The sequence below is a fragment of the Acipenser ruthenus genome, chromosome 2 (assembly GCF_902713425.1).
Source record: "Acipenser ruthenus chromosome 2, fAciRut3.2 maternal haplotype, whole genome shotgun sequence".
Taxonomy (NCBI): Eukaryota; Metazoa; Chordata; class Actinopteri; order Acipenseriformes; family Acipenseridae; genus Acipenser; species Acipenser ruthenus.
Window position 1 is genome coordinate 48,881,790 of NC_081190.1, and position 23,794 is coordinate 48,905,583.

At 38.6% G+C, this 23,794-nt stretch overlaps 1 protein-coding gene and 1 long non-coding RNA gene across 2 annotated transcripts in view; one reads left to right on the forward strand and one right to left on the reverse strand.

Annotated features, from left to right (window-relative positions):
- Positions 1-2,921: 2,921 nt before the first annotated feature.
- On the reverse strand, positions 2,922-10,763 carry LOC117409659 (uncharacterized). Its single transcript, XR_004545536.3, has 3 exons — positions 9,824-10,763; positions 5,042-5,144; positions 2,922-4,761 (listed from the first exon to the last, which is right to left on the reverse strand). It is a non-coding gene; the product is annotated as an uncharacterized LOC117409659 (long non-coding RNA).
- Positions 10,764-10,789: 26 nt separating this feature from the next.
- The window catches only part of pum3 (pumilio RNA-binding family member 3), a 73,618-nt gene continuing 60,613 nt past the window's right edge, over positions 10,790-23,794 (forward strand). Inside the window, exon 1 of the mRNA XM_034013307.3 lies at positions 10,790-10,934. Coding sequence (XP_033869198.1) covers positions 10,917-10,934 — 18 coding nt within the window. The 5' untranslated portion in view covers positions 10,790-10,916. The remainder of the gene's footprint in view (positions 10,935-23,794) is intronic.

A 23,794-nucleotide genomic window follows, 5' to 3' on the forward strand; every position in this document is an offset into this window, starting at 1 on the left:
GTTTATAATGGGCACTTGCCTGGCAGGCTGGTTTCTAATGGGCACATGCTTGGCAGGCTGGTTTATAATGGGCACTTGCCTGGCAGGCTGGTTTATAATGGGCACATGCCTGGCAGGCTGGATTATATTGGGCACATGTCTGACATGCTGGTTTATAATGGGCACTTGCCTGGCAGGCTGGTTTCTAATGGGCACATGCTTGGCAGGCTGGTTTATAATGGGCACTTGCCTGGCAGGCTGGTTTATAATGGGCACATGCCTGGCAGGCTGGTTTATATTGGGCACATGCCTGGCAGGCTGGTTTATAATGGGCACATGCCTTCAGGCTGGTTTATAATGGGTACATGGCTGGCAGGCTGGTTTATTATGGGCACATGGCTGGCAGGCTGGTTTATATTGGGCACTTGCCTGGCAGGCTGGTTTATAATGGGCACATGTCTGGCATGCTGGTTTATAAGGGGCACATGGCTGGCACGCTGATTAAAAAAAAAATAGTGATTGAAAAAAAAAAAAATTGCTGTAGCTTGCCATTGTCATAATTTCATTCTGATACTTGTTTCTCAGAGAAATGCCTTCCAGGAAGCATAAGAAGTGTACTTCAGTCACTGGTAAGTAGGTATTATTATTGTTTGTATATAAAGAATTATATTTTATCAAATTACTGAATAGTTTATGTAAAGAGCCACTATCGTAGTTTGTAGAAAATGTTATATGGTCTAATGTGTTCGTATGACTATCATTAAAGTATCTGATTTTTTTTCTAACAACTTATAACACTTTAAAATGTACACTCCACAATAATGTCTTCAGGATTGCTGCTCATGGACAGCACTTTGGCGCATACATTTTAAAGTGTTATAAGTTGTTAGAAAAAAAAAATCAGATACTTTACTGAGAGTCATACCAACACATTAGGATGTGTGTCAGGATGTTAACAACGAAAGAGAACAAATCAGATATTTTACTGATGCAGTTGGACTAACACATTAGACCATATACCAACATTTTCTACAACCTACGATAGTGGCTCTTTAAAGCAAGTAACGTAGTGTTACTTACAAGTAAGGTGTTGTATTTTTTTCCTTCATGAAAAATCATGCTGAAAAAACTACAAAAGCTACATCAGCAATCCCTGATGATCCTTCAGAAAGCGACACTGCTTCCCCACTGCCACAGGCATGCCCTCCTTCCTCCAGCAGTCGCTGTGTCACTTCAGCATTCATCTGTATCACTGGCTTTGCCTCGCCCAGCTGTAATACCCGACAGCATGGCTACACCACAAGTATTTGCTGAAGTCGAGAGCCTTCTCCCTCTTTCTTTCAACAAGAGAAAGAAAAGGTAATATAACATAAATAAACAGATTAATGTGATATTGGAACATTCCATAATTTAAATATTCTCAAGTTCATTCCAAAGGCTTAATGCACAATTAAATTAATTCTGAATTAAGTAAATGCCGTTTTATGGTTTAATTAAATTTACATTTGTGTATCAATTTTGCAATGTTGGCCATATTTTGTATTTCGTTATTCTTATACCTTTCCCCCAAAGATACAATGTGACAGCAGAGGAGATCAGGAGAAGGATAGGTCCACCTGAAAATATGTCGGCCAATTCCCTGGTTGCATATTTAAGGGTAGATAAAACTAAAAAGAGTGAGCTTAAAAAGAAGATTGAAGAGGCAGTTGGCATTAGTTCTGGCCCAGCAACCACTGTAACTTCCCTGTGTTCCAAACTGACTGAGGGTAAATTAGTAAATGTCCAGTGCAATGTCAACACACTAAAACATTGATATATTTTATCAATTAGTAGTATAACACATGGTACAATATAGAGACCACTGCATTCAACAGCTTCAAAATACCTTATCTCAATATTATATAGTGTGGGTAGCCTTGTTTTAAAACCTAACAATCTAATTATGTTTCCATTCTAAGTTGTCTTGCATTCAGGCACCAGCTTAAGTCAAATGTAACATGCAAACAGTAAACATTATATTTATCATTAAACAAATCCATTATTTGTGAATATAGAAAAATGTAATGCCAGTCTTATTGTGTGTTAAAAGTTGATTGTTACAATAATAGTAACACTTTTCTGTCTGCAGGAGAAGCTTGCGATTTAGGTGTGGGCATCGGCAAGTTGTCAGTAAGGATGATTCCTTTTGACAGGATCGCATTTTTGGAGGGCTCGATCACAAACAAAGATGTTGCCATTGGAAAGTTTCATGAATTTAAGTATGTTTCTTTACAGTTTTACACTAGTGATGAAAATGCCGGTGTAGTGTAACCGAAATGTTAAATTACATCAAATCTGTAACAAAAATATACACCATGAATATGATTATAGAAAAAGTAAAATCAGACCAAAACATTTCCCATGTACAAAACAATAAAGTTAGAAAGAGGGATCAACCAGAGAAAGATATGATTGCAATCAAATGTGCGAAATTGTAAAAATAAAGTCAACAGAAGACTTAATTAAACTATATATTTTACCTCTCCAGTTTGTTATGCATGGCACTCATTTTGTGGAAGCACAATTGTATCATATTAAATATGTAAGGCAGGATTTGCACTCTGCCTTTACGCGCTATGCCACTTGTGAGCCCCAATTTATTATTTTTTAAAGTGTAAAGGTACACATTAAAACTTCAAAATAGACTTACAGATTTTCTCAGGATGATTTATTCTGCTGGTCGTCTCAATATTTTTTGTTTTTATTTACATACCGTTACAAGATAAAATGTTAGGAGCTAAAAACAATCCTCATTAAATATTGGATAAAAGCCGTGCCTAGGCTAAAAGCAACTTACATAAAACCACGACTGGTTTATTGAGTATTGCAGTAAGAATTGTATTATTCATTCCTTAAAAAAAAAATAATAATATATATATATATATATATTTATATTTCTCAATGGCAGGGAAACCATCAAGAATACAACCGACCAAATTAAAGAATGTGCTACGGACTTTGACATAACTACTCATGGACTGGGCTTTCAAATGCTTGATGTTTACAGTTCTGTACTTCAAAACTGTGCTGATTCCCAGATAGAAAAACTGCAGAATGTGTAGTTTTAGATCACACTGAAAATAAGGCATCCTTTGCATATATGTTCATTATTTTAAAAAAGGTATTGTTCAAAACATTAAGAACAATTCTAAGCAAAGAAAACCTAAAATAGCATTTTCATTTCTATACAACCTCTTAAATATATATTTTAAAATGTACCATAAAAATACATAAAGGTACTGTACAACATCTCATATCTATAGTTTCTTGTTTTATTTGTTTATGGTTTAAATATTAACAGTATTAAAATGTAAAACTGCACATACATGCTTCAGCAGACCGATACAGAGCAATACAAAGTACTGGACCCAATTGTGGAAAAAAGTGCTGTACAGAAGAACCCTCCTCCTCCCTTCTCAGCTGTAAAGACACCCTGACATGTTCCCCATTTGAAAGAAATTCAGTTCAGGCTTAGATTTTTATGTTAACAATTTGCTTTTACACTACTCGCTACTTAAAGATTGCACTTTCTATTTACTACAAATCATATTTTTACAACTTTTATTTACAAAGTGTTACAATAATGCACATTTAAGTGTTGTTTAAAGCAATCTGATTAAGAGAGAAAAGGGAGACATACCATATCAAATAATCGACCAACTTGGCCAGAATACAATCATCAGCAATTAGAACTATGCAACATATATTTGATGTTATTTTTGATAACATGCTGCCATAAATAGCTATTTCACTCTTACTTTTACTTGAAGAGACCTTTGAGGTCCTTAACGGTTGTAATTAACCTCTATACTTAGTCCAGTTTTGTGTGCATTCAAAAATAATGGCATGGGCTCATAACAGCACATGTTCAGATAGATTTTAGTATCTGATTCTTTGCTCTGCTACCAATTATTCTTTTTCTAAAGGAACATACTTTGAATTTGGAATCAGGTCTATGGGTATATAAAGTTTGATTAAGGAGTTCTTTGAACTGATATGAATGCATGTCTAGCATGGCTTCTTGTTCTTTCAATGCGTTTTCTGTAAGCATGCAGCCTTATAATTTTGATTTTATTGCTGGCCACGCTATACTGTCCAAATGCTAGTTGGTGTGCATGTTTTACTACAGCATTCAACTCTGGAGATTCATTATAATCACTGCTGTCACACCACTCCTTTAAGCCTGAAATCATCTTCTTTACACACAGCTGTTTATTGTGCGATTGATAATTTGCTGTGATATTCGCAAAGCAGTCAGTTACCTCTTGGTTAGGGTTCTGTGTACCAATTAACTCAGAAAGTCTTAGACACATATTTCTCCAAGACTATTGGCAAGACAGGTACACTATTGGTTTTGCACATGTACTACTCCAAAATTGCCAGCACAATGTACAATTAAATGTTTTCCATCCCACTCATAACAATGCTGTTCAGTTAGTGAACTGGCTAATTATTTTCGAATTCCATCAATATCAATCCCGTTCTTTGCACATCATTTTTGCAAACTCAATATGCTTGCACAAATTACCCCTTTCAGAAACGGCGCATTCACATTTCATGCTAATTAAATCCACAGCATAACATTTTGCTTTATCTGCTTCTGAAGGCACTGTGCAATGGCCACCTGATTTGTAAGCAAAATTATTTTGAAGGCCTTTGTTCTTCATATGTAATGCAGATTTTGCAGTATCCTGTGTTTTGGAATCAGAAATCCTCTGAGCACCATGAAGATCTTCCAGATACCTGCGCCATATACAAGACAGAATAAAATTAGTAGAGCAGTATTCTATTATTCACATGCTAAAAAAGTTATGGGTTGTGTAAATTATACACATGACAAAAATGCATTTACCTGTGGTACACTATCTCCTATTTGTACAGATACTGAAATAAATGTACTTAACAACTTTATGTTCTAGGAAATTACAAATATAAAGTATAATGTATTTATTTTTTGAAATTCAACACTCATTTGCAACACTACACCACATAAAAATGCTAGTATTGGAAATGTTACACAAACCTGTAGTAACTGACCACCTTGGTATTAAGTAGTAGAAGTAGTTCATCAACTCATCTGTTTGCATAACCATGAAGAAACTGATACTTCATGCTGAAAAAAAAATCTATGGAAAAAAAGAAAAGCAAAAGCAATTTATTATTTTTTTCCCCTTTAATCAGCAATTCAACTTGGCTGACCGCAACAACTCCCCGCCTCCTCAGGAGGGATGAGACAAAGCATGCGCCTTCCGATACAAGCACTGTCAAAGCCATATGCTATTTTTCGCACTACAAGCCCAGAGCGCCCACCCCCTAGCGTGCACATCGTTTGGAGGAGTCGATGCAGCTGGAAATGCCAACACCCTGAACCTGTACGGTGACCATATAGGACATCGTCATTTCTCACGTCTCAGCGTCAGTTATCAGGAATTTCTTTGTCATGTATCATTTAGTTTGGCGATCAGTCGTCATTTCTCAATCATTTTTTCTGTCATCCCTCATGGAGGAGGAATTACATCTTTAAATTCAATTTTGAATTCCTTTAATCAGAAAACATTGCAGCTTAAAGTCTAACAGCTGCGTGACTTTTTCTGATAACAAGCTGAAACTTGGATTCAAATTCCGCGCCGTTCTGAGACAAGGGGGAGGGGCGGAGCCCGCAGCACAACGCAGTAACAAATAAAAAGCAGCCAGTGTTCAGAATGACAGCGAGTGAGGCAACAGCGTGGGAGAAGTACAGTCGTCAAACACAACCACCAGAAATCCAAACATCCAACAAATTTGAGCCACTTTAACATTTAGATGACCAAAACCATCATCAAGAGAATGAAAGGAACAACATCCAGGACCCTATAAACAGTGCTGGCCAGGCAGCAAAAAGGAGGGAGGTCATGATTGTTGGGGACTCCATATTGAGAAACACAGCAAGTTCAGTTCGCAGCTTGGACCCCCTTACTACAACAGTGTGCTGCCTTCCAGGAGCCTCTGTCAAGCACATCACTGAGAATGTGGACAGGCTCCTAGAACGAACAGGAGACGACCCGGTAGTAGTCGTCCACATCGGTACAAACAACATTGGAAGAGACAGGCCAAGATCCCTGCAAAACAAATTCAGAGAGCTAGGAAGGAAATTAAAAGACAAGACCAAAACTGTGGTATTTTCTGGGATATGGACAGCTGGAAATACAAAATCAAAATGCATGGTTGAAATCTTGGTGCACACAGGAAGGCTTCACCTTTCTTGAACATTGGAGCACATTCTACAACAAGGACTATCTATATAGGTGGGACGGACTGCACTTAAACATAAAGGGAACCAATCTACTCGGAGAAAGGATCCTTGAGGAGGTCCAGAAGCATTTAAACTAGAAAGGAAAGGGGGAGAAAACAAAAAACAGAAGGGAGACCACATCAAAACAAGGGCAACAACTCAGGTAAGACAACCATTAAATGTATTTATCTTAATGCTAGAAGTCTCAGAAACAAAATGTTAGAACTTGAAGCTACTGCACTAACAAGTAACTACGATGTGATAGGTGTTACAGAAACTTGGTTGTCTGAGACTGATGGAGATGAATATAATATTAGTGGGACACACTGTATAGGAAAGACAGGCAGGACAGAAGAGGCGGAAGGGTAGCGCTATATATAAGAAATAGTCTTGAAGCCCAGGTGTTAAATCTGGACAAAGAAAACAACGCCGAATCAATATGGGTCAGAATAATGGACAAAAATTCAAAGGGCATAATAATAGGAGCGTGCTATAGACCGCCAAATTCAGACGCCGAGCAAAGTAATCTGTTATACAATGACATTCGAAATGCATGTAGAAAAGGATAAGCCATACTAATGGGGGATTTCAACTTCTCCCGTATAAAATGGGAGAACCCAATGGGGAGCACGATGGATGAAATTGAAATGGTGGAAATGACAAATGACTGCTTCCTAACGCAATTTGTCAAGGCACCGACTAGAGGGGAGGCATGCCTTGATTTAGTATTTTCAAATAACGAAGACAGAATAACTAAAACAGAGGTCAGAGAGTCACTGGCAAACTCAGACCACAACATGATCTAATTTGAAGTATTTTTTAAAACCCCAAAAGTAATGACTAAAGCTAAGGTTTACACTTTTAGAAAAGCAAACTATGAAGGTATGAAACAGAGACTCACAGCAGTAGATTGGAGTAAAATAAAGGAAACATCCACAGAAAAAGGATGGCTGTTTTTTAAAAATGTAGTACTAGAGGCGCAAAACAATTACATCCCAAAAGTAGACAAATCTAAATCTAAAACAAAATGGCCAAAATGGTTTAATAGATCAATTAAAAAAAATATTCAGCAAAAAGAGGCACTTTACAGAGCGTTTAAAAGGGACCAAAAACAAAGTACACAGAAAGAGTACTTGGAACTGCAAACACAAGTCAAAAAGGAAGTTAGAAAGGCCAAGAGAGAGATAGAAATCAATATTGCTTTTCCAATATTATAACAGCAAGAGAACATTCAAAGAGGAGGTTAAATGTCTAAGAGACACAAATGGCAAAATCATAGATGAAGAAAAAAAAAAATAGCAAATATATTAAATGACTACTTTTCACAGGTTTTTACAAAGGAGGACACGCACAACATGCCCCACGTCAACCTGTTCCTATCCAATTTTAAATAACTTTAGCATAACAGAGGCAGAAGTGTTAAAGGGCCTAGGAGCTCTTAAAATAAACAAATCCCCTGGGCCAGATGAGATCCTCCCAATAGTACTCAAAGAAATGAAATTAGTTATTTACAAACCGCTAACCAAGATCATGCAACAGTCTCTTGACACAGGGGTTGTACCGACAGACTGGAAAATAGCAAACGTAGTACCGATCCACAAAAAGGGAGACAAAACCGAACCAGGTAACTACAGACCAATAAGCCTGACTTCTATTCTATGTAAACTTATGGAAAATATAATAAGATCTAAAATGGAAAATGACCTACATGGTAACAATATCCTGGGAGACAGTCAGCACGGTTTTAGGAAAGGGAGATCGTGTCTAACCTGCTTGACTTTTTTGAGGATGCAACATTGACAATGGATAATTGCAAAGCATACGACATGGTTTATTTAGATTTCCAGAAAGCTTTTGACAAAGTCCTGCATAAAAGATTAATTCTCAAACTGAACGCAGTAGGGATTCAAGGAAATGCATGCACATGGATTAGAGAGTGGTTAACATGTAGAAAACAGAAAGTACTGATTAGAGGAGAAGCCTCAAAATGGAGCGAGGTAACCAGTGGTGTACCACAGGGATCAGTATTAGGTCCTCTGCTATTCCTAATCTACATTTATGATTTAGATTCTGGTATAGTAAGCAAACTTGTTAAATTTGCAGACGACACAAAAATAGGAGTGGCAAACGCTGTTGCACAGCAAAGGTCATTCAAAATGATCTATTATTATTTGTTTATTTAGCAGACGCCTTTATCCAAGGCGACTTACAGAGACTCGGGTGTGTGAACTATGCATCAGCTGCAGAGTCACTTACAATTATGTCTCACCCAAAAGACGAAGCACAAGGAGGTTAAGTGACTTGCTCAGGGTCACACTGAGTCAGTGGCTGAGGTGGGATTTGAACCTGGGACCTCCTGGTTACAAGCCCTTTTCTTTAACCACTGGATCACACAGCCTCCACTCTGGACCACACAGCCTGATCTAGACAGCATTCAGAACTGGGCAGACACATGGCAAATGAAATTTAATAGAGAAAAGTCTAAAGTATTGCATGCAGGCAATAAAAATGTGCATTATAAATATCATATGGGAGATACTGAAATTGAAGAAGGGAACTATGAAAGACCTAGGAGTTTATGTTGACTCAGAAATGTCTTCATCTAGACAATGTGGGGAAGCTATAAAAAAAGGCTAACAAGATGCTCGGATATATTGTGAGAAGTGTTGAACTTAAATCAAGGGAAGTAATGTTAAAACTTTACAATGCATTAATGCAGACAGGCTAAAAGAATTTAATCTATTCAGTCTTGAACAAAGAAGACTACGCGGCGATCTGATTCAAACATTCAAAATCCTAAAAGGTATTGACAATGTCGACCCAGGGGACTTCTTTGACCTGAAAAAAAGAAACAAGGACCAGGGGTCACAAATGGAGATTAGATAAAGGGGCATTCAGAACAGAAAATAGGAGGCACTTTTTTATACAGAGAATTGTGAGGGTCTGGAACCAACTCCCCAGTAATGTTGTTGAAGCGGACATCCTGGGATCCTTCAAGAAGCTGCTTGATGAGATTCTGGGATCAATAAGCTACTAACAACCAAACGAGCAAGATGGGCTGAACGGACATCTCTTGTTTGGAAACTTTCTTATGTTCTTATGTTCTGATGTTATTCTGTTACCAATATTTGCTTAAGACATATGACATTAGTATAACTTCAGCTGACATGCCTGGTAAGTTTATTATATTTTGTATTATCATTTAGAAAAGCAAATCAATTATAAATTATGTGTAATTGAATATTGTGGATCACTGTGAACAACTTGCACACACAGTACAGCATAAATACTATGCTGCACATAAAGTGAATAATTCAAATATACGTTTGAACAACAAAACGAGACAAAGGTAGAGATTAAGCATCAATAATATTTGAAATGATAGCTACACAAAAAAACGTTATATAATATAACTTAACAGAAGAAGATATTTATATTCATATTTAAGGCGTAACTCAACATATTTTAATGCCTTTGTGTGCATACGTTCTGCTAAAAACGGTGTATTTTGAGAAGATAAATAAAACATCCTACCTTTTTCATTCCAACTCTGTTCTGCTACAAAACCTTGGCGCGCAGTTTTCAGTTTGAATGTGAGGGAGTGGAAACAGGCAGCTTTTGCCCTTAGAAGGCGTGTTTCCTTTGTGATGTAACTGAGGAGGCGGGTTTTCGCGGAGAGGTGTTTTATTATCTGCCTAATAGGCAGACCTGCCTGCCAGTCGAAGTTCGGGGCAAACTTCTCCCCTGTGACTGACAATGCGGCTCTTTACTAGTGCTTTCGTCACAATACTTACTTCATTAGATATTGTTGCTACGCGGTTCTAAACAATATGGCGCGCTCATTGTTTTCTGCATAGACTTAAAAGTGGAGAAAACTCTTTCAAATGGGGAATTAACAACCATTCGTGTATTATGGTACACTTGATGTCTTGAAAACCAAAAAAGTTTCACCAAAAAAGTTTCAAACTACGATGTCGAGGCAATTTTCCCGCTAAATTCACGCTCAAATGTTATTATAATTTATTTGTAAAGTATGTATAAACGATTTAAAATATGTTTAAACAAGAATACTAGTATTTGATCATATTAATGAAAAATACGTGGACTAATTGACACCGATTTATTATTGTGCTGTACATTTTAACAGTTGTGCTTCGTTATTCTCTGTAGCATACAGAAATATAATAATAACAATGATGGTGTTTATTTGTTATTAGTAGCCTATATTCGGACAGTTTTCTACAAACCAGCATGTCTTGCCATTTAGGGACCCAGACTAACGAAACTGCAGTTTTCTCTTTCTGAGAAAGTTTCTGAATGGTGGTTGCAGTCTGCAGTACAACACTAGCCCACGCTGTTTACTCTTTTTTGATTCATATTAAAAAATGATCTCTTACAGTTTAATTTACAGGTTTTAAAACGCACTAATGCCTTTTGCCAGTGACTCGCCTGCTTGTTTAGAACCACCTATGCGGATGTGACGTCACATTAAAGAAGCGCATTCTCACTACACGGCAAATCTTTTACCGTAATCCATGCCGATTGGCGTGAGTAACGTTTTCCGACCAGAGGTGATTTCTTAATCCTGATTGGCTGAATACGGTTGCCGTAAAGTGTTATGTTATAGATGCAGACACGTGAAGAGGTAAGTACGTATTATTGGGTATGCTTCTTAAATGAAACAAATGACCTTTTGTATAAAATGTAAAACACAACGAAGAAATAAGAACTTTTGCCTTTTGTTGCTGGGAGTGTGTTTAATACATATTTTACTGTACAGCGTGGCAACTAAATTGTATAAAACAAGCAGCTGTGTTCGTGTCTGTTACTTACAGTTAATGTTGGCAACAAGCATACATTCATTTATTACAGCTTTCAATTGTTGTAAACTTTATCGTAGCACAAATTATTGTACATAGTCATGGGGCATATGGAGACTGTCCAATCTTCCATCTGTATGTTGCACTTTTTACTTTACACATATACACACACACACACATATCTATCTATAGAACTTCTACCATTGTGATAAAACTTGCTAAGGATATTCTTATTGATGGTAACATAGTATGGGGATAAGTGGAGCGTATACCCTATCACACTTCTATGAGAACCAGTTGACCAAATGTAATGAAATTGGCTTTTGTACAAGTTATAATTAGTTGTAATGTAACATAGTCAAGGGTTAACTAGCAGTTATCTTAATGTATGCATCCATGCTGTATCATTTTCTGAGTCAGTTACGTCCTTAGGGTTACTAGTTTTTTTTTTTTTTTCAGAATTTCCTTGATTTTTTTTCGGTGTTTATTTTTAAATGATCGGTTGGGAATATTGAGGCCAGGAAAAAATCGGCATTTAGAATTCTCAAAGGTGTGATCGTTTTGGGCCTGTACGCTGTAAAAGGCAAATAAAACAACATGCTTGCTTGTTCAACTTGTTTATATTTATGAGCGTGTATTGAACAACTGACTAACAGCCTCTTATATTTTAAGCGTCTCAATAAAATTCAGCAGTTATACACACTTTAAGTAGTGTTCTCACATTATCACCATTGTGACTACTCAAGCCTTTTCATACAAAAAATAGCAGTGCATACCGTAGACCAGTGGTTCTCAGACTAAATGTTTTGATAGCCTCAGAGTGCTACTGCTAATGTTTCCTAAAATACTAAGTATATTATGATATATATATATATATATAGAGAGAGAGAGAGAGAAATATGCAGTTCTAAATGTTTTTGTAATATATTTTTGTAATGATGACGACGATATATATATATATATATATATATATATATATATATATATATATATATATATATATATATAAATAATATTATGTTTGATAAGATTTCTGTATAGCTAATTCTGGATTACAGACATACCATACAAAAATACAAAAAGTAATCTTGGAAATTAAATTAAATGTATGTATACTCAAATAGGTTTGTAAGAATAAAGGGTCACACTGATGTAGTTAAAATATCTTTCCTTTTCTACAGGGATCCCTTTATACGGTATATATTTATCTGACATGGAATTCTGCACAGATCAATATTGGATTATTAATCGTCTTCCAGTTTACATTGTACTTTTTTTACATATTTTTGTTCAATTATCCAGCATACCAAATCAGATGTTTCCACAAGTTCTTTTTTAATTTTCCTGAAAAATATTTGGCCGCCCCGAAAAGTTAGCATTGGAATTCTGTTCAATATTTTTGTTGTAGAAGTATGTACCATTTAAGACAAAGACTAAAAATAATTTTACTTTTAAACTTGTATTAGTATTGTTATGATACCCATAGGGCTTGTCTTGGTGTGGGTGCAGGCTGTATGCCTTTAAGAAAAAAGGCATGATGGGATATCAGCTTGGCCGAATGTCAGCTGATCTACAACGCTTGCAAGTGCAGAGAAGTGCTGGGTTAACACCAGTAGAATACGGTAACCGCAGTTTCGTGCAACAGTTGTGATGGTGACCAAACGTGTGTTAGTACTGTTGTGTAAAAATGTAGCTTAAAATTAACAGTGCATTCAAGACATTTAGAACAAGAACAACGAAAAATAAAAATGCACTTAAGGTTTGTGTGTTGCACACGTGCCATTAACATAATGCCCTGAAAATATGATTTTTTAATGGACTAAAATGCAGCAAGAAGCTCAATAATTAAACAAAGAATGAAAAGGTTAACTTTTCAAGCTTAAAAAAGTTTTCTTTGTGAACTCAAATAAACCAACGTTATATTTCGCCAGTCAAATCGTAGATTGCCTAAAAAGTTTTGAATCAACACGGTTTATTTCGTCTTAAGCCAAAGAAGCACGCACGTAATTTAAGACGTTACCATAATGAAAAACAGTGTGTAGCGTGAGTTTTGTAAAAAAAAAACCAGTGTCATCTGTCGCAGGGAAAACAAAGTTTATTTCTCAATCTGACAATTTTAAGGTGGTAGCACAACGCATAGAAATAATTGGGACTGTCATTTGGAAGTGTACCGCTGAGGGAAAAAAAACTAAACATTTAGGGAATTAAATGAAATGTACTGCTGCTTTTACTTGATTGCAGTAAAATTTAGCACGCAGTTTGCTAACGAAAATATCTAATATATGACAATGTGCTTTCTGTGGTGTATTTAATGTCGTAAGTAGCAGAACTCACTCACTGCAATTGAAATGTTTTACTGAAAAATAAATGGTAACATCATAAGAGCTCTGTATTGCATGCTGTCAGATCAGGACTTGACTAACACTGAGGATGGGAGCTGCACTGCAGCATGCTGTTTCCCATATTACAACTGTACATAATTAAAGGTGTGTTCACCAATTCCATTCACATTTTCAGCCAGTCTTGTATTGCAGGGGCCTTGATGCTCAAAGTCAATCCCCCCCCCCCCCCCCCCCCAAAGAAAAAAAGTTATATCAAAAAGGTTTTCATATTTTTGATTTAATCAGTAGCCCCTCGCTAAACTGGACATGTCTGGAGACATAAGTTGTCTGATTATAAAAGTTAAAATCAAAACAAAAAAAAAATTCAAATGAATACCTGGAGCGCACTTTCATTTTTACTGTAGCCCTACCTGAGGAGACAAGCGACATTGAAGCAACAATGAATATATTTTATTACTTAATAATAATAATAATAATAATAATAATAATAATTAAATTCATAAACCTAGAATAAAACTGTTGTACAAAATAGCGGTTCATATTTTTACACATTTATTTATTTTTCCCCTTTTTTTGTTTTGATTAGTAATCCCCCCCTTCCCTCATGTTGCAGTAACGTTACATTGATTTAAATGAAAACACAAAATGCCGAAACGCTGTGCTGCCATTAACTGCAATTAATTTATGAACAAAGGTTCAATTTCTTTTTTTAGATTTTCCTTGGATGAGCGGTAAGTGTAGCTACACACAGGTAGTGTTTGTACTTTGCCTTTGCTTGGAGATGTAAGCTTTTTAAATGTCTATGTGCTCTCCAAATTTTAGGTCTTTTTCACTGTGAAACTAATGTAATGCTAACCTTTAACCCTAATCCTAAGTAATCGCTGAAATATTTATGGCCCATGAAAAATAGCGCTGAAAACTGTCAGTTAGGTACTGTCCACACAATTTCTGTGCATGCGGCAAACTTGTTACTGTTCTCAAAAAACAGATTTTTTTTTAATGACGTTCAGTCATCATTTTCCGATTTATGCTCTTTCATTACAGACATATTGGGCTACAGCGAAATTAACTTCAAAAATTTGAGAAATTTTAATAACGTATTGCAAATCTACAAAAACAGAGCAAAATTTGACACGGCTCCATTGACTCTTCATAGAACATTTTCTCTGGAGCACTCTCTAAATCCCATAATTCTCTGCGCGGCAGGTGATGAAAGTCCCCATAGAGAATCTGCGGAGTTGACTATCTTGGTATAGAATATCTTTGACAATGTAGAAATTATTATAATGAGCGCAACAAAATGCTTGTCAAATAAGCCTTGATTGTTGGAAAGTATGACGGAAATGTGGCAGTAATAGAATTTCTTTATTTGTATAACTGTATGTCAAGATCAGCTAATAGCTGTTGGCTTTAAGAAGAACTGGGGAGATCTGAAAAGTTTCACTGCACACATAGTTTAGTTTAGTTTTGTAAAAACTATCTGTTTCTAGCCCTGAAGCTGCTTGAGTATGATAGCTGGCACAGAAATAGTACATTTACTCATGTTTGCAGTTTTATTTCTGTATGTATGTGGACTCACCGCTAGTGTCGGGGCCCCGGGTGCTGCTCGGTGCTACGTGAAGTTTGTGAAAAAAGGGATTAAAATGGTGCATTCTGCTGCATTTTTGTGCGGTTTAAGGATGTGCTAGACTAGTAGTGGTCTGTTTGTTTCAGCATTGCTCATAGCAAAGCAAGATAAACAAGAAGAAAAATTACTTTTGGAGCATTAGGCCCCTGCAATACAAGACTGGCTGAAAATGTGTGTGGAGTTGGTGACCACACCTTTAATTGTACAGTTGTAATATGGGAAACAGCATGCTGCAGCTCCCGTGCTCAGTGTTAGTGAAATCCTGACCTGACAGCATGTAATACAGAGCTGTTGTGAGGATACCATTTATTTTCCGTAAAACAAGTTTCAATTGCAGTGACTAATACACCACAGCAAGCACACTGTCATACATTTGAAATATAATTGGCATCTAAGAGCTACTTTTAGTTACTGCCTTTTTTTGACTGCACTACATTTCATTTTTAATTACCTAGATGTTTTTTTTTCCCCCTCAGCAGTACACTTCTTAATTACAGTATCAGTTATTTCTGTGTGTTCTGCTTTCACCTTTCTTAAATGGTCAGTTTGAAAAATAAACTCAGTTTTCCCTGCAACAGCAAACCCTGCTTTAGTACAAAACTAACGCTACATTACTGTTTTTCATGTTGGTAATGTTTAAATTACTGTGCCTGCTTCTTTGGCTGATGAGATATCAGCTCATCATCTAACTAGGGAATCTGCCGCGCAATTAAATCCTAGTTAAACTGCTGACGGTAAACAATATAACCTAATCTATTTTATCTGGGATAGTTGTGGCTACCAAAGAAGATGCAACAGACGAAACAAATCTGTTAGTTGTTGGGCTAATCACGTTAGTTTGTTTAATAATCAATTTAAACAATTAATTAGTTTGACTGATTAAATAGTTAAAATTTCTGTGCATTAATTAACCTGAATGAACACTATATGACCATTACCGTATTAGATCATTGACTAAATAGACAGTTATCTATTGGTTATCTATGAAATAATCTGAGTACTCATTCATGTTAATTAAAATCTCATCTTTTTATTTAATGACGTGTGAAAAAAAAAATGCGGCGGAGGTCGCGCTAGCCTTTAAAAATGTGCATTTGTAAAAAGCATACCATCTCAATTTGCGTTTTCAACCGTAACATCTGCATATTGCATCAACATAGTTATTATTTTCCAATGTAACTATTTCAGGTTAACAAAGTTAACATGCAAAACAGTACACAGTATAAATGATGGTAGGAGAAATAACATAATGACAAGCTTACCATGAAACGTTTCCTTTTGAAAATCCCCCATTCACGATGTAAAAATCAGTGTTTTAAAACATGTACAAAAGTCTCTACGGGTAGCTGTCAACATCATAACTATTTACAGTTTTGCTGTTATAAAAGTTTTTAAAATTTTCATTTTTACACCCAAGTCAAAAAATGACTTGTGCTCTTTCAAAATCAAAGTCTTAATAATTCTTAGGAGCTTCCATTGAAATTGTCATGTTTTAGATGATTCTCATGTAAACAAGAGTCTTTACTGGTGTGTACTCTGTTCTGACCTTCTGCTGGTACACAAGATACAGGTATCATTGCAATTGCTGCAAGTTTTGCAAAAGCAGGAAATATGTCAGAACAGTTCTCATTAAAAATCCTGCAGATCTCATCCATGGTCTTAAAACCATGATGCAGGGAGCAGTGGAACCATTTTTACACGGTGCATTGCATAAAACTACTTCGTAATATAAACTAAATTATTGGACAGGGGTGCAAAGGGGATCTGTTGTCTTTTACATCTGTGCTTTAGAAACACATTGCTGTTATTTTTTTGCGTTTTATTAAAATGTCCTGCGTATATATAACACAATTCTGCATAAACGTGACCTCTGAAATGCAGTGTCAACTTTATGTACTTTTTATTTCAGGAATAAACAAAACAATGTTTAACTTGAATTGTTGACATCCATTGTTTTGTAGTTAATTCACTGGGGTCAAGAAAGGCCTACACAGCATATTCTTTACTCCTGTGATATTTTTCTACTTTGACGTGCTGCTGTAAAACACAGGCACACACACGGCCCGTGCCCCCCTTCCCCTGCTGCTATGCGATCTCTGCCTGCGTTCTGAGCAATGTAATGACTTTTATTACTTTTTGAAGACAAACGAATATCCAAACCAATACTTAAATTGAGCGAATATCCAAACATAAATCCTGTGTTCGTCCCAGCACTAATTTGTGTGTGTAAGTGTGAGGTGCGCACAGGGGAGTACTCATAGAACCTATACAGTTGACCCAGGAGGTCTTTAAACTTTAGCAGGTAAGGAATTCCAGTAGCTGCCTGAGCAGCAGCCAAGGCAAGACAGTGGGCGATGCAGTGAACATTGACCATCTTGTTATTCGCAGCCCTCAGTTGTGTAGCAACTTGACGAAACCCAGCCATCTTTCCAATGTCCACATCCACATCAGTAAGGAACACTTTCAGAACATAAGAAAGTTTACAAACGAGAGGAGGCCATTCAGAACATCTTGCTCGTTTGGTTGTTAGTAGCTTATTGATCCCAGAATCTCATCAAGCAGCTCCTTGAAGGATCCCAGGATGTCCGCTTCAACAACATTACTGGGGAATTGGTTCCAGACCCTCACAATTCTCTGTGTAAAAAAGTGCCTCCTATTTTCTGTTCTGAATGCCCCTTTATCTAATCTCCATTTGTGACCCCTGGTCCTTGTTTCTTTTTTCAGGTCAAAAAAAGTCCCCTAGGTCGACATTGTCTATACCTTTTAGGATTTTGAATGTTTGAATCAGATCACCGTGTAGTCTTCTTTGTTCAAGACTGAATAGATTCAATTCTTTTAGCCTGTCTGCATACGACATGCATTTTAAACCTGGGATAATTCTGGTTGCTCTTCTTTGCACTCTTTCTAGAGCAGCAATATCCTTTTTGTAACGAGGTGACCAGAACTGAACACAATATTCTAGGTGAGGTCTTACTAATGCATTGTAAAGGTTTAACATTACTTCCCTTGATTTAAATTCTTGTTGGCCTTTTTTATAGCTTCCCCACATTGTCTAGATGAAGACACTTCTGAGTCAACATAAACTCCTAGGTCTTTTTCATAGTTCCCTTCTTCAATTTCACTATCTCTCATATGATATTTATAATGCAAATTTTATTGCCTGCATGCAATACTTTACACTTTTCTCATTTGCCATGTGTCTGCCCAGTTCTGAATGCGGTCTAGATCATTTTGAATGACCTTTGCTGCTGCAAAATTGTGGGACAGCCACCGCACATCTTTGCATTCTTTCAACTTGATGCTTTCAGTTTGAGAATTAATTTTTTATGCGGGACTTTGTAAAAAAGCTTTCTGGAAATCTAAGTAAACCATGTCTTATGCGTTGCAATTATCCATTGTCGATGTTGCATCCTCAAAAAAATCAAGCAGGTTAGTTAGACACGATCTCCCTTTCCTAAAACCATGCTGACTGTCTCCCAGGATATTGTTACCATATAGGTAATTTTCCATTTTAGATCTTATTATAGTTTCCATAAGTTTACATATAATAGAAGTCAGGCTTATTTGAAAAAAAAAAAAAATGTAATTGTATATAAAAATAATGTGATATCTTGTAACAATTGTAAGTCGCCCTGGATAAGGGCGTCTGCTAAGAAATATATATATATATTTTTTTTATTGGTCTGTAGTTACCTGGTTCGGTTTTGTCTCCCTTTTTGTAAATCGGTATTACGTTTGCAATTCTCCAGTCTGTCGGTACAACCCCTGTGTCAAGAGACTGTTGCATGATCTTGGTTAGCGGTTTGTAAATAACTTCTTTCATTTCTCTGAGTACTATTGGGAGGATCTCATCCGGCCCGGAGGATTTGTTTAATTTTAAGTCCCTTTAAGTTATTTAAAACTGGATAGGAACAGGTCAACATGTGGGGCATGTTGTCCATTTGCTCCTTTGTAAAAACCTGTGAAAAGTAATCATTTAATATATTTGCTATTTTTTTTTTTGCGTCTATTATTTTGCCATTTGTATCTTAGACATTTAACCTCCTCTTTGAATGTTCTCTTGCTGTTATAATATTGGAAAAACATTTTGGAATTGGTTTAGCCCCCTTAGAAATGTTCATTTCTATCTCTCTCTTGGCCTTTATAACTTCCTTTTTGACTTAAGTTTGCAGTTCCAAGTACTCTTTTTGTGTACTTTGTTTTTGGTCCCTTTTAAACGCTCTGTAAAGTGCCTTTTTTCGCTGAATATTTTTAATTGATCTATTAAACCATTTTGTTTTAGATTTAGATTTGTCTACTTTTGGGATGTAATTGTTTTGCACCTCTAGTACTACATTTTTAAAAACTTTTTCTGTGTATGTTTTCTCTATTTTACTCCAATCTACTTCTGTTAGTCTGTTTCATAGCTTCATAGTTTGCTTTTCTAAAAATGTCCCCTCCGTGGAATGGCATCCTTGCGTTGCTAGGGAGTACGTCATCCTATGACGCAGACTGCGTACCTACCTACTCAAGACCATAGATATAGGCTATTATATATGCTGACAACTACTTCCACAAAGCGTACTCATGTGCTTGACTTTGTCAAAGATATTCTATTTAACATTTGCCCGAAATTGCTGCGGGAGAAGCTGGTCTCCTGACCTCCCCCCCCTTCTTCATGGCTGGCAGCTGCCCTTCACGGGGCTCCAGCCACAGTATTTCCTGCCGCGAAAGTGCGGCTGGGGGAGCTGGTCTCCTGACCTCCCCCCCCTTTTCCATGGCCGGCAGCTCCCCTTCATGGGGTTCCAGCCATAGTATTTCCTGCCGCGAAAGTGCGGCTGGGGGAGCTGGTCTCCTGACCTCCCCCCCCTTTTCCATGGCTGGCAGCTCCCCTTCATGGGGCTCCAGCCATAGTATTTCCTGCCGCGAAAGTGCGGCTGGGGGAGCTGGTCTCCTGACCTCCCCCCCCCCTTTTCCGTGGCCGGCAGCTCCCCTTCATGGGGCTCCAGCCACAGTATTTCCTGCCGCATGGCAGGACTGGTAGCGACCCCAGGCAAAACAGGACCCTCGGGAGGCGAAGGTAGCAGCTGCAGACCTTCGGCAGGCAATGGCAGCCGCAGCGGACCCTCGGGGGGCGATGGCAGCCGCAGCGGACCCTCGGGGGTGACGGCAGCCGCGGACCCTCAGGAGGTGAACTCGGGAGGGGAGCCCCTGGCCATGGAGGCGGCAGCGGGAGCTCCACTTCTCCCTCGTTCCCTGTAGCTGGTGGCTCTCCAGGCGATGTGGAGCAACAGGCAGCCCCAGGCGATGCGGAGCAACAGGCAGCCCCAGGCGATGCGGAGCAACAGGCAGCCCCAGGCGATGCGGAGCAACAGGCAGCCCCAGGCGATGCGGAGCAACAGGCAGCCCCAGGCGATGCGGAGCAACAGGCAGCCCCAGGCGATGCGGAGCAACAGGCAGCCCCAGGCGATGCGGAGCAACAGGCAGCCCCAGGCGATGCGGAGCAACAGGCAGCCCCAGGCGATGCGGAGCAACAGGCAGCCCCAGGCGATGCGGAGCAACAGGCATCCTTGGGCGGTGCGAGGCAGGCATCCTTGGGCGGTGAGAGGGAGGGCAGGAGCAGTCCTTCCCATGACGGTGGATGTGGCACCAGCAGATATTCACCCTCTGCTGGTGGAGGTGGAGATGGAACCAGCAGGTATTCATCCTCTGCTGGTGGAGGTGGGAGGGGCAAGCAATCCTCCCACAGTGGTTGAGGCATAACCAGCAGGCATTCACCCTCTGCTGGTGGAGCTGGGAGCGGCAAGCAGTCCTCCCACGGCGCTTGAGACAGAACCAGCAGGCATTCACCCTCTGCTGGTGGAGGTGGGAGGGGCAGGCAGCCCCTCCTTCCTTCAACTCCCTCTGATGCTCATGCCACCTCTCCATGTATGCATGCATCAACTTTATCCATTTTTTTTTTTTTTTTTTTTTTTTTTCAAACACAACACACAAAAAAACACTTTGAAAAAAACAAAAAAAACGTCCTTTCCTTTCCTGGTCTGGCTGTTAGAGGCGTTGTTTGTCCCACGCTGGACACCATATGTGACAGTATGGCTCGCAGTGGTGAGGTGGATGACGTCACGGACCAGGAAGTAACTGACACCAAAACAGTGGATGGGCGGGTGAAGCTGAATGCTATGGCACTCAGCGTATTTATTAATAAACAAAACAAAAACAAAAGATTTAACAAAACACCAAACAAAAGGGCACGAGGGTCAAACGAATAAACAAACAAACAAGTAAGTGTCGTGCTGGCTAATCCAGCACATTTTAGCAATTGTTAATTATCTCTTATTCTCCTCGCGCTCTTTCTCTCTCCGCTCTCCCGTACTCTCCTGTACACTCAACCCCAAGTGCAGAGAGCTGCAGGTTTATATACTCTGGCCGAGGGATTAACTAGTTGTTAATTATCTTATTATCCCTCGGCCAGAGTCTGCACGTGTTTGGTAAGGATGCATGACTGTCAGCTAGTTAAATAATCAGTAGCTGATCAGCCATGCATCCTCACGGGGTTTTTAAATATAATAATAAAAGACGCGGCGCTTTTATCCGCGCCGCAAACAAAAATACAAATAATAATACATAGGGGCGGGACACTCCGCCACAGCCCATTATAAACCAGCCTGCCAGGCAAGTGCCCAATATAAACACTGAATATAAACCTGCCTGCCAGGCATGTGCCCATTATAAACCAGCCTGTCAGGCATGTGCCCAATATAATACACCCAATATAAACTAGCCTGTCAGGCATGTGCCCATTATAAACCAGCCTGCCAAGCATGTGCCCATTAGAAACCAGCGTGCCAGGCAAGTGCCCATTATAAACCAGCCTGTCAGGCATGTGCCCAATATAAACCAGCCTGCCAGGCAAGTGCCCATTATAAACCAGCCTGCCAGGCAAGTGCCCATTATAAACCAGCCTGCCAGGCATGTGTCCATTATTAACCAGCCTGCTAGGCATGTGCCTATTAAACACCCAGTGTAAACCTGCCTTCCAGGCCTCTGTGTTTTAACTACAGTAGTCTTACCAGCTGGTAAATTAATAATTTAGTATAGAGTAACCAACCTTGTTAATTCTGTTACCAATATTTGCTTAAGACATATGACATTAGTAAAACTTCAGCTGACATGCCTGGAAAGTTTATTATATTTTGTATTATCATTTAGAAAAGCAAATCAATTATAAATTATGTGTAATTGAATGTTGTGGATCACTGTGAACAACTTGCACACACTGTACAGCATAAATACTATGCTGCACATAAAGTGAATAATTCAAATATACGTTTGAACAACAAAACGAGACAAAGGTAGAGATTAAGCATCAATAATATTTGAAATGATAGCTACACAAAAAAAACGTTATATAATATAACTTAACAGAAGAAGATATTCATATTCATATTTAAGTTGTAACTCAACATATTTTAATGCTTTTGTGTGCATGTGTTGTGCTAAAAACGCTGTATTTTGAGAAGATGAATAAAACATCCTACCTTTTTCATTCCAAATCTGTTCTGCTGCAAAACCTTGGCGCGCAGTTTTCAGTTTGAATGTGAGGGCGTGGAAACAGGCAGCTTTTGCCCTTAGAAGGCGTGTTTCCTTTGTGATGTAACTGAGGAGGCGGGTTTTCGCGGAGAGGTGTTTTATTACACTATGTAACACAATTTTTGTTCCTGGGTAGTAAGTGTTATTTCCTAATTGCTTGTGCCTCAAAAGTATAGAAAATGGCTATTATTCCCCACAAACTTTGCTTTTGTGACCGAGTGATATTTTGAAATTGACCTATTTCCAATGAGAAAACGGGCGGATTTGTGTCTTTTCGTTCACATAAAGTCAGAAAAAAACAACATATGAATCCAAATGAACATGTATTTATACTAAAATAATACAAAAATGACTACAAAAGATTTAGAAGTGAGTAGTTTTTCGAGATTTACGATTATACTGTAAATCACTTTCACGAATCAGCCCCCAAATGTAGTCTCCCATCATGTTCTCGTTATACTGTCCTTGGTAGCGGCGTTCAAAGTCCAGTATATCCTGGTGGAAGCGCTCGCCTTGCTCCTCCGAGTACGCTCCCATGTTCTCCTTGAATTTATCAAGATGAGCATCAAGGATATGGACTTTGAGGGACATCCTACAGCCCATTGTGCCGTAGTTCTTCACCAGAGTCTCAACCAGCTCCACATAGTTTTTGGCCTTGTGATTGCCCAGGAAGCCCCGAACCACTACGACAAAGCTGTTCCAAGCCGCTTTCTCCTTACTAGTGAGCTTCTTGGGGAATTCATTGCACTCCAGGATCTTCTTTATCTGTGGTCCGACGAAGACACCGGCTTTGACCTTTGCCTCAGACAGCTTAAGGAAGAAGTCTTGAAGGTACTTGAAGGCTGCCGACTCCTTATCTAGAGCTCTGACAAATTGTTTCATAAGGCCCAATTTGATGTGCAGTGGTGGCACCAGCACCTTCCGGGGGTCCACCAGTGGCTCCCACTTGACGTTGTTCCTCCCCACAGAGAACTCGGTCCGCTGTGGCCAGTCCCGCCTGTGGTAGTGTGCCTTGGTGTCCCTGCTGTCCCAAAGGCAAAGATAGCAGGGAAACTTGGTAAAACCGCCTTGGAGACCCACCAGGAATGCCACCATTTTGAAGTCTCCTATGACCTTGATGCCATCTCAGAAAAATGCAGATATGTAT